The sequence below is a fragment of the Acanthaster planci genome, linkage group LG07 (genome assembly GCF_054643075.1).
Source record: "Acanthaster planci isolate LZ-2023a linkage group LG07, COTS_SCS, whole genome shotgun sequence".
Lineage (NCBI taxonomy): Eukaryota > Metazoa > Echinodermata > Asteroidea > Valvatida > Acanthasteridae > Acanthaster > Acanthaster planci.
In genome coordinates, this window is record NC_141783.1 from 10,183,287 (window position 1) to 10,201,169 (window position 17,883).

A 17,883-nucleotide genomic window follows, 5' to 3' on the forward strand; every position below is an offset into this window, starting at 1 on the left:
AGTTGTGTTTAAGAATTCTTCATTACAGTTTTACATGTGTAACCCATGTTCACATTTCAAAATAGCAGGAACCAAATTTCATATTAATTTAATTCCCTTTTGAAAAAACTCTTCACTTCACACAATTCAGCATTTATGATACAAAAGAGATTTTACTTTATTGAAGGGAAACAGCCAAGCCAATCAATACGAGAAATACAAAGTAAATGCAGAGAACCCCAATTCAGATGGCCACAAATTAAAATATGAGGTTTGCAGAAAATGCAGGATCCTGTTAAGTTAAAATACACTTTGAGCTCAAGAAAAAAAATTTTGGCGCAGATGTTCTAGATGTACACATGAGTTGCGATGAGTCGTTCCAAGGTGGGATGACAGGAGTCCGTTGTGTTGTGTAGGCAGTCGGCAAAAGTGAAGGGCAAAGTTCAGCAGAAGAAATGTAACGCAAAAGAATACTTGCGGATCTTGCAAGGTTAGTGCTGGTGATTAGTGCCGCAGATGCCTTGCTGTACTTGTGCTGTGTCTGCAAGTCACAATATATGTAGCTTGGTGGCTGAGAGGCCTGAGGACAGCTCTTCAGGTGGACTACAGAGACTCTTGTCCGGCACCCTCTTTCAGAACATGCAGTTCAGTAACTAAGACAAAGAGCCAACACTCGTGAACATACATGTAAGGGGAAGACTTGAATTTTGAAGTCCTCCAGTCCAAAGAAAAGTAGTGCAGAGCACAGACAGAGTTCGGCAGGCATGTAGTCAGCACGACGGCAAAGTTTGGAATGCCCAGCTTGCCAAAACTCTGGGGCAAACTGCTCCCCAGAACATGCCCTTGCCACATGACTAGCTCAGGCTCTAATTGGACAACTTAAAAAGTGCCACACACGACTCCAATACTGATTGGTCATCTAGTATCTAGGCAGATGAGCACTCAGCAGAAGTTTATGGCTTTAACAGCTTGGAGTAAGGTGTGAACAACAACTAGGGATTAAGTGTCTCAACATCCTGCTGATCTCCTATAAAATTTACTGGGATTGTACACACTGGTGTACTAGTCAGAGATTAAAGGCAGTGGATACAAAGAGCATCCTGTGATCTTCTAGGAGAGCAGGAACATTAGAAATAAACCGATGAAAGAGCAGACTATTTGACAAAAGGAATAGGCAATAGCTCAAAGGTTAACCACTGCAGCACTGCTTACCAGTAGAAAAGTCAAAGCTCAGGAGAGAACAATTTAAGTATGCAAAAGGAAAACAGTCATAAAGAAATAAAATTTTAAATTGTAACCCAAGACCTCTTTTGGGACGGGGTTACATCCTCCCCTTTCATAACTTGCTAACTCCAGGAGCAAAAGGAAAAGAGAAAACAAGGGTATAGGTACAAATACACATACATACCTAATGACCAAAAACCTTTGCTTTCAATTTGGCAAACATCCCATGAGTTTGAATTTGCCGGGAAAACACAGGTTTCACCTCAAACTTCATCCGCAGGAGTGGACTTGACACCCGAGTTGATCGTCTAACAAAACTTGACTCAGGAGTATGAGTGTCTTTAACAGTCGGCTATTATCGTGAGTACTTGATGGAGAGGTCACAAGTGCTGATGATGCGACAGGACTATCTGCTGTAGGCGCCTCTGTTACATCCGTGTCAGGCAGGGAAAGATTCCATGACACTGGAGACGCCATTGAGGTTCCAGATGATTCTTCGATGTTATCCAGGATTTTCCCACAAGGAGACGAAGGCTGCTCAGAGGCTGAGTTTCCCTCAACGCCACGAACTTCCTCAAAAGAAAGTGGACGACATTCTGGGGTTAAGCATGGTTCACCCGCTTGTGGGAGAGGGACAAACTCTGGGGCCTCTGCATTAAGTGAAGATTGAAGCAGTTGTTTGGGGATGACCAGAACCAGCTCATCATCACTGGAATCTGGACTCCCAGATGAATCTGATGGACATTGTGAAACCTTTGCCTTAGCTGTGGCACTCGTGACGGGACGACTTCGTTTGGTGCCTGGATGGTGGGACTCTTCGCCATTAAGATAGTCCATGGGCAACAAGATATTTCTGTGTAGGGTTCGGACACGCCCATCACCAGTCTCTGGTTTGACGCGATAGACTGGCATATCTGGACTGATCCAGTCTACAGCTAAGCGAACTGTCAAATCCCATTGTTCGGCAATTATGTGGTTTCCTTTCAGACCAAGATTTCTGACTAGAACTCGATCTCCAGGTGTCAAGTCATTTCCTCATACACGTCCATCATGACGCACTTTGTTGGCATGAGCCGACTTAGTAGACTCTTTGGTTGCCAGGTGATATGCCCTCGCCAGCTGTTCTCTGAAGCCCTTGACATATTGGACATAGTCGCTATGGGAAAACCCATCGGGGTTCACACCGAGACGCAAATCCACTGGGAGTCTTGCCTCTCTGCCAAACACAAGGAAATAAGGTGAGAAACCTGTACTGTCATGCTTGGTGCAATTGTATGCATGGACCACTGCACTGACATACTAACTCCAGTTGGCTTTCCTCTCATCCTCTAAGGTTCCAAGCATATTCAGCAAAGTAGGGTTGAAGCGCTCTGGCTGAGGATCACCTTGGGGATGGTAGGGCATCATAAGTGATTTCTTGATGCCTAGAAGAAACGTCAACTCCTTCACAACCTTGCTTTCAAAATCCTGCCCTTGGTCCGAGTGAAGACGTTGGAGCAATCCGTAGTGAACAAAGAAGGTCTCCCATAAGACCTTAGCTACAGTGCGAGCAGTTTGGTCTTTAGTAGGAAATGCCGGGGCATATCTACTAAAGTGATCAGTCACTACCAAGATGGACTTTTGGTTGTTACAGTCGGCCTCTAAGGATAGGAAATCCATTCCAAATTGTCTTGGTGTTCACTAGTGGTGCTGCAGGCTTTTTGGTGTCTTTCTAGCCACACATCAAGCGCAGTGTTTGACCCAGTTGTCAATTTCTGCAGCCATTCGAGGCCAGTAAAACCTATCTCATGCGAGCGCCAATGTTCGCTCTACACCTAGATGTTCCAACTCATTGTGTAGCCCTCGGATCGCATGGATGCCGAATTTAGAGAGAAGTACAAGTTGAAAGCACTTATTGCCCAATGAGTTGGTGACACATCTGTACAACATACCACTGGAAGGGGAAAGTTTGTCAAACTCCCTGAGGATAAGTTTCACTTCACATGGTAGGCCTGTTTGCGAGTCCGGTTTCCTGCCTGCTTGAACAAGCTTATGGTTTGCTTGATTGGGTACTCTCGTTGAATTTCTCTCCAGTTCATATTACTCATCTCTGAATTCGATGCATAGCATTCAGGAACAGCGTTCGCACCTGTTGACAAGGAATGAATAAGTGGAACACTGACATCTGCCTGCCCATGAACTGACTGTGCTGAGGCTGTGGCACCATACTGATGGTATAGGGCATTCACAACTTCTTGAGGGCAGACAACATCATCCTTGCCCTCAAGTTGACTTTCCAGCTGGTTTACCTTGTCTCGCTGTGCCTCCTCAAACCGCAGATTGAGTGCAGGAGAATGGGGCCTGCGTGACAAAGCATCTGCATCAACATTGGTCCACCCTGGCTTATAATGGATAGAAAAGTCAAAGTTTGACAATGCAGCCAACCAACGGTGGCCAGTGGCATCCAACTTGGCTTAAGGAAGAACATAGGTGAGGGGGTTTTTGTCGGTCAACACTTTGGTTCCCTTTGGCCATGTACAAGTAATCACGGAATTTATCAGTGATAGCCCACTTCAGCGCAAGATACTCAAGTTTATGAGCGGGGTAGTTTTTCTCACTGTGTGATAACCCTCAACTACCATATGCAACAGGACCAAGTTTGCCATCATGCTCTTGATATAGAAACCCGACCCAAACCGTCACGACTGGCATCTATGTGTAACACAAACGGCTTGGACAGATCTGCAAATGCAAGCACGAGAGCAGATACGAGACGATCCTTCAAAGTGAGGAATGCTTCCTCACACTCTTGCGTCCAAAGTTCATTCAGTGGGTCCTCGGCCTTATGAGCATGAGGATCAGACTGAGATTTTGGTGCTGGGCGGCCCCGTTTCTAAGGGTAGACACACCCAACAGTGAGGTCATTTAGAGGGCGGGCTATCTTAGAATAGCTCTCAATGAAACAGCGATAATAGCCTGCAAAACCAAGGAATGATCAAACCTGCTTTTCTCTGATCGGTCTGCACACCCTTCTCCGAGACCACATGTCCGAGATACTTCACAGACTTACAGAGTTGCCACTTCTCAGGAGACACTTTCAGTCCAAACTCTGCAAGGCGGTCAAGAACCCTCATAAGTCTCTCTTCCATCTAGTCTAGAGATCAACCAAATATGATGAGATCATCCATGTACACTAGTATTTCAGTCATGTTGATCCCTGACAAGCAAGTTTCCATCAACCTTTGGAAAGTTGCTGGTGCACCCTCGACACCTCGAGGTATACGCTCGAACTGATAGAAACCCAAAGGACAGATGAACGCTGTTTTCTCCTTGTCTTCCTGACGAATGGGTATCTGATAGAAACCAGATTTCAAGTCAATCACGGAAAACCAGCTACTACCATTCGGACAATCAATCGCCTCCTGTATTTGTGAGACAGCATACTGATCAGGGATTGCGCGTGTGTTGAGTGTACGATAGTCAATACACATCCGCAAGCTACCATTTTTCTTACGAACCAGCACAATCGGTGAAGCGTATGGGCTGCGTGACTCTCTGATGATGTCATTGTCTATTAGCTGCTGTTGCCTCAAGTCTTTGAGGTCAGCAGGGGCCACACTCTTCATGATCTCTCCCGAAATGGAGTGCCATCTTCAAGGTTGATCTGGTACTCAGCTTGTTGCGTGTGCCCTAAATCCCATTCATGACGTGAGAAAACCTGCAATCTCAACCTCATCTTGTCAAGAATCTGTTTCTTCTTTCAGGGGGATTGAACCGCAGACAAAAGGAAGATTGTCAAAATCAGGATCAGAGGGCTTGGAGTTGACAGTGCTACTCTTGGTAGCCTTGGCACCGAAATGGGCACTTGAAGCTTTCATGGGCTCCCTCACATTCGGAGCTTCATGACACCACTCTGGAATGAAACTGTCTGCCAGAGGAAAATTCCCTGGGACTGCAATCTTCCAACTGGTGCGATTACAAACAACAACATTTACATTGCAAGTTGAACTTCCAGGGAGTTGAGTTGGGTACTTGAATTTCGTCCATCTGGGACAACCAAAGCAAGGGTGTTGAACCGACTACTGGTCCCACTAAAAGAGTCATTAAAACCCATGGACACGTAAGTCCAACCCAAGTATGGCATCTTTCCATCACCTCCATGAAACACAACAAGATCATTGAGAGGATGCAGTTCACGATTCAGACAGTCAAAGAAATTTTTGGAAATCAGAGTGACTTGAGAGCCACTGTCCAGCAGACAGTGTGTGTTGAGTCCATCAACCCAACACCGAGGCATGATTGTATCACCAATTAGTCCCTGAGGAACATCTGTCCCTGTTTCGTACTGAACTGTGGGGTTTACTGGCATTTGGACATCCGGCTCTCAACCTACAGATGTCCCATCCCATTTCCCAACGATCCTCCGAGGATGAACTTGATCAACTTCCTGTTGACTGCTTCAATGTCAGCGGGATCCGGGCATCTTCGACGGATGTGACCCTCCTGGCCACATGAGAAACAGATATCTACTTGAGTGTCTCTCATGGTTTTGGTCAGGGTTTTGGCGAGGTTGCCGTCTCCTTGCCTGGCCTTGAGGGAGACCATGAGTTTGCGTCAGTGGAGCCGATTGCTGCCTGGGCATGGCATTCTGGTGGAAGAATTGTGCCTGAGGATGGCAACATCAGAGAAATGTTTTTGAGGGTTGGCTAGGTGAGAGAGGTGTGCTTGAGAGTGGGCAGGGTGAGTGAAAGGTGCTTGAGAATTGGCAGAATGGTGAAGGTGACGAGCCTTCTCTGGTCCTCTAGTTGGGCGGCCACGACTCTCAGACTTCAACCTGGTCTCATCTTCCTGCTTCTTGACCATGGACAACAGGCTCAACAATGATGGAGGTTGATTGACTTTGTCCCTCAGCTGAAGGCTCACAAGTAGCATCTCATTGAACAGAATACCACATATGAACTGGGCAAGTCGTACCTTGTCCGACTGTCCGTGGGGGACAACACCTCTCCTCAGTGCTCGCCTCAGCGCCATCTGTAGTCTTGTTAGGAATTTTGATGGAGGTTCTCCCTCAGCCTGCTTCAGACTGTGGAACTTGACAAACAGTTCATCATCAGTTTCCGTATCACCGGAGGTGATGTTGAGGGCCTTCAGGTAATCGTGGAATGTAGCCGCAAGGTTATCTCGACGGAGGTCATTGATGATATTGAGTATAGGGAGCCTCAAGGCCTCATGAATACGCTTCCTCTTCTCGGCATCATCAAGGTCCCGCCACTCATCCATCTGGCCTTCAATGTGATCTATCCGGTTCAGATAGTCGTCTTCATCTCGAGAGGGTGGGGTTGAACCTGAAAAGCACCTGAGTTTGCAGTGGTTAGCTGCTAGGGTGCAGCGAGCAAGAGATCTGGTGAAGTCAGAAGGATGGGGTTGTTGAGATGAGAGATCAGATGTAGATGGATCAGAAAGGGAAATACAAAGTAAAAATACAAAGTAAATGCAGAGAACACTAATTGAGATGGCCACAAATTAAAATATGAGGTTTACAGAAACTGCAGGATCCTGTTAAGTTAAAATACACTTTGAGCTCAAGAAAAAAATCTTTTGGCGCAGATGTTCTAGATGTACAGATGAGTTGCGATGAGTCGTTCCAAGGTGGGATGACAGGAGTCCGTTGTGTTGTGTAGGCAGTCGGCAAAAGTGAAGGGCAAAGTTCAGCGGAAGAAATGTAATGCAAAAGAATACTTGCAGATCTTGCAAGGTTGATGCTGGGGATTAGTGCCGCAGATGCCTTGCTGTACTTGTGCTGTGTCTGCAAGTCAAAATATATGTAGCTTGGTGGCTGAGAGGTCTGGGGACAGCTCTTCAGGTGGACTACAGAGATTCCCGTCCGGCACCCTCTTTCAGAACATGCAGTTCAGTAACTAAGATAGAGAGCCAACACTCGTGAACATACATGTAAGGGGAAGACTTGAATTTTGAAGTCCTCCAGTCCAAAGAAAAGTAGTGCAGAGCACAGACAGAGTTCAGCAGGCATGTAGTCAGCACAACGGCAAAGTTTGGAATGCCCAGCTTGCCAAAACTCTGGGGCAAACTGCTCCCCAGAACATGCCCTTGCCACATGACTAGCTCAGGCTCTCATTGGACAACTTAAAAAGTGCCACACACGACTCCAATACTGATTGGTCATCTAGTATCTAGGCAGATGAGCACTCAGCAGAAGTTTATGGCTTTCACAGCTTGGAGTAAAGTGTGAACAACAACTAGGTATTAAGTGTCCCAACATCCTGCTGATCCCTAGTTAGGTTTAATGGTATGCTAGTCAGAAATTATTATTAGGCAGTGGATACAAAGAGCATCCTGTGATCTTCTAGGAGAGCAGGAACATTAGAGATAAACCGATGAAAGAGCAGACTATTTGACAAAAGGAATAGGCAATAGATCAGAGGTTAACCACTGGAACACTGCTTACCAGTAGAAAAGTCAAAGCTCAGGAGAGAACAATTTAAGTATGCAAAAGGAAAACATAGTCAAAGAAATAAAATTTCAAATTGTAACCCAAGACCTCTTTTGGGACGGGGTTACATCTATTTATGTATATGTGGAAAATGTCATTGTTCTGTAGTGACAGTATGGAAGCAACTATTATTTTCTTTAATAAACTCTGGTTACAAAAATTTAAGTTTTCATAAGACAGGATGATAATCTACAACTAACAATTAAAAAAAAGAAAGAAATTAAACAATATCAATCACTTGCTGGTGTCTCCACAGAGAGGTCCTGTAACTTTCAATACAGAATAAGGGACGCAACTAATGCCCAAGACGCAGGCTCATTCTCCTGAGCCAGTGCCATGCAGCACGTGCTCCGTGAATTGCCATTTGCAGGACTTGACTTTTCCTTAATTTAAACAGTTAAACCAGTTTTGAGAACATCTTATGGTTGAGTCACATATTTACAGGTGAATCAAATCATTTTAGACCTTTCAAAGCAATTTTATCCATGCTATAATGACAAAACACACGAGTGCTACTTCATGAAAATGAAAATCAGTTGATTACGTATCGGTGTACGGTGTGCGCACACACTTGAGTACTACTTCGTGAAACAGAAACTGCTGTAAACAAGGTTTTCACGAAGTAAGACGCAAGTGCAGTTGAGTGCTACTTCGTGGTGTTGGTGACACCATATGTAATCATGTACTGTTGATTGTTTATTGATGTCGTTTCATTAATGATAATGCAGAACAGGTGGTAAGTTTGTTTTCATATGACCTCAGGATCCATTCCCTATAAATTTAGTAGGGAAGCAGAGTTATGTTCATTGTTGCCATCTCGTGATAAATTTACATTTATGATGGTCAAGGTATCCATGACAAATGTTGCAGTGCCAAACTTGATTTTTATATGACCTTTGCACATATAGCCTTTTATATAACCTTTAATCTTTAAACAGAGCATTAGATGACTCCGTCTCCTCCAAATGCGCCTTTCATTATTTATCTACAACAAAATATTGGCTCTGTTTGGGGCCAGTCAGCCCTTTGGTCCCAATGGATCCACCTTTGGTCAATGACAAGCAAGTCTTGGAAACGAGGTCTGGGCTGGTATGGGAGTGTGGTTTGAGTTGAATGGTATATGCATGCTCATTTTTGCTGTGAAAAAGATTTAAAGTTATTAGTATAAACATTAACGAAGGATTGTATGAAAGTACCATTCTCCAACCGTTTGAAAAGAGTACACATGGTAAACTTCCTGTCAAGTTGGTACGCGATAGAATAAAAGAAGTCATTTTCAACCTTAAGTAAATCAACAAGTTGCATGGTAGTGCCTGAAATGTTGCAAACTTTTCGCAACGAAAAGTAAGCCTAATTGTGTTACACAGGCGTCACTAGAGCAGGGGGGTGTGCCGTGGGGTGTCACAGCCTGTTGGTTATTTTTGTCGGCAAAAACATGGTCTGTCAGCAAATTTAAAAAATGAAGAATGAAAATGAAAGGAAGGGGATGCAGTACACTCGTTTTGCTTGACGGTCCGACGGCAAATTTCACATGGCACCCCCCATGGTCTAGCGACACCTGCGATTGTTTCCATTGATGTTAGCAATTAGAAATCGGTAAGTTTATGTACCCTTTGCGTTTTAGAAAGAGTCACATGAAGCTGCAGAAACAAATTAGTGTAATACTTTGGCCCTTCCATCAGGCATCTAAATCAGATTTTCAAAGCATCCATTACTTTCAAATTTCACACTTTAATCAATCGCCAGTATAACTCAACACTTGAGTATCCAGCTCTTAATTTCTTGGTCTACTCATGGCATTTCGGTTTGCATGGCATTTCCGTTGTTCGTGCATCCATTTCAATGATTCAAAAATTATAAGAGGTGGTTTTTAATTTACAATTGGCAACAAAAAAAGCACATGCAATATTTTATTTATTGGAATTTAGTGTGTATTGAAAGGCACTCAGACAAAGTTTACGCGCAAGTGAAAGGTACTAAGTCAGTCTAGAAGCAATTCCTGCTGATGGTGGCCACTGGCAGCAACTCTCCCTTCCCCCTTTGCAAAAATTAAGTGCTTAAATGCAACATATTCTGCGGTCACTTCTCACCATAGAGAAAGGACACAGACAGTATGACCTGGCCTTAGCAGTTATTACTCTCAACGCACAGTGACGACTGTCATAAACTGTTCTCTGCATAACGTGGGAGGTGTGGCTACAGAAAGCCATCACACAAGTCCATTTGACAGTTGGCCCTCCCTCTAATGTGTACCAGCCGTGATCCACTGGGACGTTAGAAACCGTAAAGCACTGTGTTTAAAGAAAAAGTTACAGACATGGATCCCCACCACTTTTCTCGAGAGTGTGCTGGTAATGTCATTTCTTTGAAAGAAATAAGGATGTTCACTTGCTTTATTGTTTAAAACCACTGCCTTTCCTTCATCTCACACAAACTTATTTTCAAATATTTGGAGTTCTTGAACTTGTTGCTTGATATCACTGCACTTCATTTGGTGGGATATTGTTGAAGAGCTGGTAAATCTTACCATCTTTGGTGACAACATCCTCAATGTGTACGCCGTCCACAGTTCCAGCCACTGAGACATCTGCTCGGGCATCAACATCCCCTAAGAAGGTCTTCACTCCTAAGACGTGAAATTGAAAGAGAAATCTGGTGTCAGTGCACGGATGAGTTGTGCATTTAAGACAACAACAATAGGCCTGCGAGGTTTTGATGAATTTTTGGGATGGGCCCATTTTGCATAAACGTCTCTCAAGGTAACGTTAACATTTGTGATGTCTCAGTTATGAAATGTGCCAGTGAATATAATACCTCATATGGGGCCAGTCAAAATAACACCATCCAAAAGTGGGTGAAGGTAGAGCCGAACGACTTGTCAACAAGTTAAGTTCATTAGGCTGCCTGTGAGGTGGCCTGTTACCTGTGATTGTGGCATTGCCGGTCAGGTTCACAGCGTCGGCTACAAAGCTGTCAAAGTCTCTCCCAAATACAGTGTCTGCCTCCATGTTGCCTACCACACTCAGCACGGGAGAGACCTCTACGTCATTGATGAATGTCTTGTTGCCCACAACAACCTGAGGGTGTGACAGATGAGGTGAATTTGAACGAAGCACTGATATCCAATCAATTTGAATTAACACACTGGCCGATGCCAGAAAAAAAATGAAAAAGTAACAGGACTTATGGCAAAACCTATAGACATTTAGAGTGTACACAGCAACAAATGCTTTAAAACATGGCATCTGTAATCGTTTTAAACTGTTTCTAACATGTGCTTTGCTACATTCAAAAATGGCATTTACAGCTCCATGCCAAGACGAGCACGCTTAAAAAAGGAGCCAGGATGTTGAAAGAATTGCTCACATCATCTGTATGCAGCAACACCACATCTCGGTACCAGGCTGAAAGGTTCCGCCCAAAGATTAATCCTGTCGTATTTAACGGGCCCTCAAAGGTCACATCCTTAGTAAATGTCACGTTGCCCGTCAGGTTAAAGGGTTCGTATAGCATGATGGCCTGGAAGTCCAGCTCTGAGAGGTCGTAGCCATCTACCAGTCCAGTGACGGAGACGTCGGTCTTGGATGTCAGATCTGAAACAAGCAGATACTACGTCTCACAAAAATGTTTGCTTGCGGTACGGCTGCTCATCTGACTCAAACTGGTCATTTGACCGTGGCAAGCTCTTTCAAGTGCAGTGATTTGTCTGCACAAATGAGCAGGTGCTCGTGGGTTCAAGTTTCATCCAAGTAAAGCTTATGCCCTTTTGTCCATTAATTCAAGGATGACAATGTGTCAAGTGTATACAGAATTACATCAGTGAAAGGCAACAGAACAAGAACACTCCCAAAAGCCAAAACTACATCCAATAGCAAAGCAAAAACTTTGAAGTGGTTAACACTTGGGGTGATGAAAATGTTCCTATATTTTTAATATCACAGAAAGGCTTAGACTGAGTTCCAGACTGATATATGAACTGGCTCTAATACAGAAAAGCTAAATTCAAAACAACCACTCACTTAATAATATCACAGCTTATGACCAAAGTAACAGCCAAAGACAATGCTTACATTTCACTCAAGTACATCATGCCAAAACCAACCAGTTTTTGCAAAGTTCCCTTTTTAAAGGGACCGTGAAACAGAATTATTCTACAAATTTTACTAAAATCCTTGAAATTGCACCCTTGGGTTCCAATAAACTTGATTTTGAATTATTGTTCTACTATCTCACCCCATATTTTGGAGCTTTTCTGGTTTTTATGCTAATGTACATTTGTATATTCATGAGCAAGATGATGATGTCATCCAAGGCACTGAACCTAACCTCAATGTTGCACTGATTTGTGCACAAAAAATATCTTGATTTTTTCAACACTGCCATCGTAGATTTTATTTTTTTTGGCAATTTATTGTTGTCTAAGTATATGGCAATCAGTTGGGAAGCAACCTTTTTTCAGAAATGATTTCAAACAGCCAATTTAGAGCTCACAATTTGAACATGGAAGTATGCAAACTAAGTGGTGTCTTCCTGGATTTACATCAAGGCAAAAGCGCCCTCACTTGTCTGGAAATGCTAGGTACATTTTGAATATTTAAAAAGTGCATTTTTTAGTTCCCCTAACTCAGTATAAGAGTCCATATAGTCCTCACACAAAGAAGAAGAGTACAGACATATACAAAAAGTGATTCTAAGAAAAATTCATTGCATGGTTCCTTCAACTCTCTAACAATATCAACAATTACACCCCTACACAAAGTCCATTTACCAGTGCAAGGTAGAAGGAGGATGCCGTTTTTGAAAATAAACCAAATGGAAACATGTTTAATGTCTTCTCTCTTTCCAATTCTAGTGAATGAAATTCACAAATATATTAGGCTGATAAGTGAATTTCAGCAAACCAGATGTTTATCATCAACATACTTGTAGCAAACACCAGCGGTGCATCCACAGTCTGGTCCTCTGAGGTCTTCATAATGGAGTTGTTGAGATAGACCAAGTCAATGCCATTAATAAGTCCAGTTATCAGCATGTCGGGATCAGTGGTAACAATGTAGCTGATGATGTAGTTACCTGCCGCACAGAAACGGTTATTATGAGGGCTGTGGAGAGCCGGGAGGGGAGGGGCAATTTATTGTAGTGGGCGGGACATCTTGACGGTAATTAGCAGCACTTCCTCAGCAATGGTCCAAGGTTGCTTGCACAGTAACTCACAGCAACAGGAAACACAGCACATTCAATTCTTCATACTAATTGAGGGTAAAGCTTGACAGGTCACTGCCAAGAGTTGCATTGTAATGCAATGCATCGGAATCCAAAACCAGAGCAACAAAATACAAAATCCGTATTTTACTATACATGTACGCCAATAATGCGGTGCAACAAAAAGTGTTGATCTCAGAGTGGCATCTTGGCTCTCACAGTAAACAGATTAAAAACATCACAAGTGTCCGGGTCTTGGTTCATGCATTAATATTCATTCAAACTGTGAATAACCAATGGAATAAGAGCATCAAAATGTACACAGACTTCGGAAATTTCCTCATCGACATAAAACGCCCTGTGGGTAAATCAATTGTGTTCTCATATGACAGCCTCACCAAGTTTTCCTTGCAAACACACTGACTTGACCAAGGTATTGTGTAAAACGTACTTAATACGACCTTTAACCGTTACTTATGACATCATTTCAAGGGTTTAAGGTACAATATCCAGTAGTGTTCATGAGAGCAAATCCAGGTAAAGGGTGAAGATACCTGATATATTTTGTGCCGTGCTGTTTGTCATGATGTCTTCACTGAGATCAATACCATCCACAGTCCCAGTCACGACGACATCGTCTCTGGCATGAAAGCCGTCCAGAAAGGTCTGCAAAACAAGAATCTGGAGGTCTTAGAAATGGCCTTATGATTGCGTTAAAACGTCTGAGTGGTATCTGTTGTTGCGGGCAGACTGACCACAAATGCATTATACATTAGCAAAAGAACGATAGGATCAAAGTGACCAACTGACCCAAGCAAGCTTGGTGGGATCAAGTGGTCACTAATTCTCCACTTGTAAACAAGAGGTTGTGGGTTCAAGCCCCATTAGACAAAGAAAGAGAATTTTTCTCACAGGCTCCAAGCCGACACTAAGTACAAACTGCAAACAAAAAAAAACTTGATACAAAAAAACCCTGGTATTAACATCTATATATATGTGTGACGTTAGTCACTAGATAAAGAGACTTATCCAGCACCTGAAAATATGGCCGAAACATTTGACATTGCTTTCCTCGGCAAAGCTCATTTATCAACACACTAATGCCAGCTTGAACCAAAACTAACACACATAAGAAAAAAAGTGAGTGCATCTCAGAACGCATGAGAAGCATGTGTGGGTGTGGCATTAAGCACTAATGGCACCCAGTTGGTTGACAGTAACTTTTAAGAATCCAACACCATGAAGTATTTCCTTTCTTATTTTTGACTCCAAAGATAACTGAATGTACATGAATCACAGCCTGGCAGCATACACAATCGTAAATGGAACCTTTCCGAAAAGTTCTAGTGGATCTTGATGCTTTCTATCTCCTACCTATTTTCTACGTAAACAAAGAGAAGAAAATGTTTCTTGCATCCAAAATTATTTGTGTTGGACAAAGCAATTGATTCATTTTCAGGGATTGTACCGACCTTATTGGCCAGAATTTTCTGCAGGTTGTCCGGGTGGATGATGTCAGACATGAAGAAGTCCAAATTGATACCGTCCACCAATCCCGTCACCTCCAGATGGCTTGACAAAATAGTCATGTTATCAAAGGTCTGTGAGGCACATGCAAAATGATCAGTAAGGGACATCTGAAAAGCCTGAATGCTATCACATTGGACTGGCATTCTCGTTTAAGGGACATACGGTAAGTTCATTGGAGAGTCATCATGAATTAGTGAAAACCTAGCAGAGGCATTGACCACAATGCTACACTGATTCAACCAATCACGTCGAAGGGCCCACTGTCTTCATCCAATGGCAAATGGGAATGAGGAGTGGTGATCTTTTAAAAAAGATGAAACTGGAAAGGAAAACACTTAATTGCTTAATTGCCCCTACTTTAACATGATGGACAAAGAAATGGCTCAATAGTATGTCAACCTGACTATAATTCACTCGTGATTTGACCTGCCCAAAAATGAGTGATGCTGACATTCAGCAGAATACTTGCCTTCCTTCCAGTCACTGTCTGCAGAGGCCCATCAAGGAGCAGAGCTCTCGCTGCAAACTCTTTAAGCTGGATACCGTTAATGTGGTCATTCAGAGAAACATTGCCGTGAACAATCATAGTGCCTAACAAATACAATATCAAGAACTATCAACAAATATCAAATGTTTCAGATAGCTGGTACATAAACCCTTATAATGTATATTATACATTATGGTAAATTACTATTTCATTGCAAGGACATCTAGTTCGTCGCAAGGGTATATAGTTCATCACATGGGTATATAGTTTGTCACATGGATATATAGTTTATCACATGGGTCTATAGTTCATCACATGGGTATATAGTTCATCACATGGGTATATAATTTATCACATGGGTATATAGTTCATCACATGGGTATATAGTTCATCACATGGGTATACAGTTCATCAGATGAGTATATAGTTCATAGCATGGGTACACAGTTCATTGCGTGGGTACAAAGTTCATCGCATGGGTGCATAGTTCGTCGCATGGGTACGTAGTTCATCGCATGGGTACATAGTTCATTGCAAAGGTATATCAAAAGGGTAGCCAATTTTCAAAAGTAATTAGTTCTCAGTTTGGTTTGTTCACAGGCAATGTTTCTGTATCAGGATTTTGATGATTACTCTGTCTTTCACCGTTTTTTCGCGTCCTATAACTCAGATGTTTTTCAAGCTATGAGTGTGTTGTATAATTGCCCTATCTCATACCAACAGTCAGCTTGCCAACCTAACAAATCGTCATGTCTGCCATTACCTCCACACGTACATAAAAGATTGAGAGGCTTCATTGAGAAAAGTGAATTTAGCTTTTAAATTTTTTTCACTACCAGGTATGGTCTTGGTTCCTGTGACAGTCTGCACAGTATTCTTGGTCATGATGTCTTCAAGGACAGCCGTGAGGTTGATGCCGTTGACGAGCCACTTGATCTCAACATCGCTGGCAGTCACGTTGGCTGCACTGAAACTATGATTGACAGAAATGTCCTGCCAAAAGAAGAAAAGCATTTCAATCCCACAGATGGTTGAAAAGTCTGGAGATAATGAACCAAAAGGTGAGTGGCATAATTTAAATTTCAAACTTGCTAAGGAGGTAAACTGCCAAACTATAGTTTTTCAGCTCACAGAGTTGGAAGCAGGCCGACTGGAATACTGTTAACAATGATGTGTCATTGCCATCATTGTCATCCCAACATCATAATTATCAATATGAATAGCAAAGTTATCCTTGTCCAGGTTAAATACATACCATCACAGTTGCTTTTATTGCTGATGACAATGACATTATAATCTTGACCGTCATTTTCAGTCACTACATTCAACGTCATTTCACAGTCAATGATACTAACAGTCACGACAACCATTACCTTCAATGCTATAGGGAAAAACACTGCAGATCCAGCATTGACCAAGCTCTCTCAAGAACATGTCAACCACCAGACAATTTTGCCCATTAACATATGCATAATATGCCACTTAGGTAACAGTGGTTGACTAATGGTAGCTGGTTAAACTTCATGGTACAGCTTTAACTGGGGTATCATTTATTACCTCGGGTGTACAAAACAACATGGACCACACAAAAGCAGATTACAAGTGATTCTTTCCTCAGTTTTCTTACCTGATTGGACGTCAGGTCCACCCGGCTCAGCACAAAGTCTGTCCAGTTTCTCTGGTTAACAGAGATCACGGCATTCATGTCGTCAACGGACATGTTGTCAGCCTCTAGTCGCTGGAACGTCTTTGCACCTGAAAGTCACCCAAACACAAATATGACATGATTAGAGGAGTTGATTTCAGGAAAAGCTGGTTTTCCACAGGTACATGAGTAAAACCACAGGCCTAAACTCAACCTACATAATTACTGAAATAGGGAAATACAAAGAATATGGCTCTATTTTGGGAGATGTTGAAAATAGGAAACTGTACATCACAATGTGTTTTGATGAAAAAGTGGCTCTGTATGGCACGGATAATTCAAAGATATTTGTATGTCTCTGTCATTGTCTTGTATTTATATGGAGTGAAATGAACGACAATAAACCAAGTAACATGCCAGTTTTTAAGAAACCATGTTCTGAAGTTTAATTTCTTACATTTTTATTTGAAAATTCCTCAAGTAAAACTAAAGACATACTTAAGTAAAAATACACGGTAAGTGACCCCTTTTGTGTCCAATTTTCTTGTAGAATATTCCTACACATTGTACCGAAAAATTATGGAAATCTGTGGACTACCCATACCTGTGACAATTTGGTTGCCATAAATTGTCAGAACATCAGTGGCTATTTTGACACCATCAACCATGCTGGTGACATTGACGACACCCTCAACTGTGACGTTCCCAAGAAAAGTCTAGAAAATATGACCATAAAGAAAAAATCAAAAGTAGTTTGAATGTGACCTCAAATCAGTTTTTGAATTCTATCAAAGAGGGGTCAGTGGGTTAGGGGTAAAAAGGTCAAAGGTGTGTGGGTGTGAAATGTAAGCAGGTGAGAGGTCGACGAACGATGGGGGGCGTAGCCGCGGCAACGGTCAAGGAGGTGAAGGGGGCGTTGTTGCCCCGAACTTAAACAAGCAAAAGAGAAGAATTCAGATAAACTTACCTCAAGAGGCATCAGGTCACCCTCGCCGCATTGTCATCTGTTGGCTTGTTTGTTTGAGGCAAAGTACGAGTGGGTGATGGCGTGACATCCTTGGCCGAAGAGTGTTGAATACAAATGGTACACTCACGCAAATGGATCTCTTTTGTTTTAGAAAGCGTCGGTCATCAGTTCCCATGGGGAAGATGCTAAAAATAGTAAAATATCTATCTCTCAAACAAAAGAGTTTGATGGTCACCCCATGAAGGAATGCTTTGAATGTGTGGGTTCACTAAACTTCAGGTGGAGTCCTTCCTTGCACGGCATGATTGATTAAACCTATATTTATATGTACGGCGTGAGTATGCGCTCTTTCGGTGTTT

General features: G+C 42.6%; 1 protein-coding gene and 1 pseudogene across 1 annotated transcript in view; both read right to left on the minus strand.

Moving 5' to 3' along the window:
* The window catches only part of LOC110973646 (uncharacterized), a 61,148-nt gene that overhangs the window by 11,476 nt on the left and 31,789 nt on the right, over nt 1-17,883 (minus strand). Inside the window, exons 26-35 of the mRNA XM_022224623.2 lie at nt 17,162-17,273; nt 16,540-16,667; nt 15,749-15,905; nt 14,895-15,016; nt 14,368-14,496; nt 13,450-13,561; nt 12,617-12,766; nt 11,060-11,286; nt 10,617-10,770; nt 10,221-10,319 (exon numbers count right to left, since the gene is read on the minus strand). Coding sequence (XP_022080315.2) covers nt 10,221-10,319; nt 10,617-10,770; nt 11,060-11,286; nt 12,617-12,766; nt 13,450-13,561; nt 14,368-14,496; nt 14,895-15,016; nt 15,749-15,905; nt 16,540-16,667; nt 17,162-17,273 — 1,390 coding nt within the window. The remainder of the gene's footprint in view (nt 1-10,220; nt 10,320-10,616; nt 10,771-11,059; nt 11,287-12,616; nt 12,767-13,449; nt 13,562-14,367; nt 14,497-14,894; nt 15,017-15,748; nt 15,906-16,539; nt 16,668-17,161; nt 17,274-17,883) is intronic.
* Nucleotides 5,542-6,705, minus strand: LOC147798627 (paraneoplastic antigen Ma3-like; annotated as a pseudogene).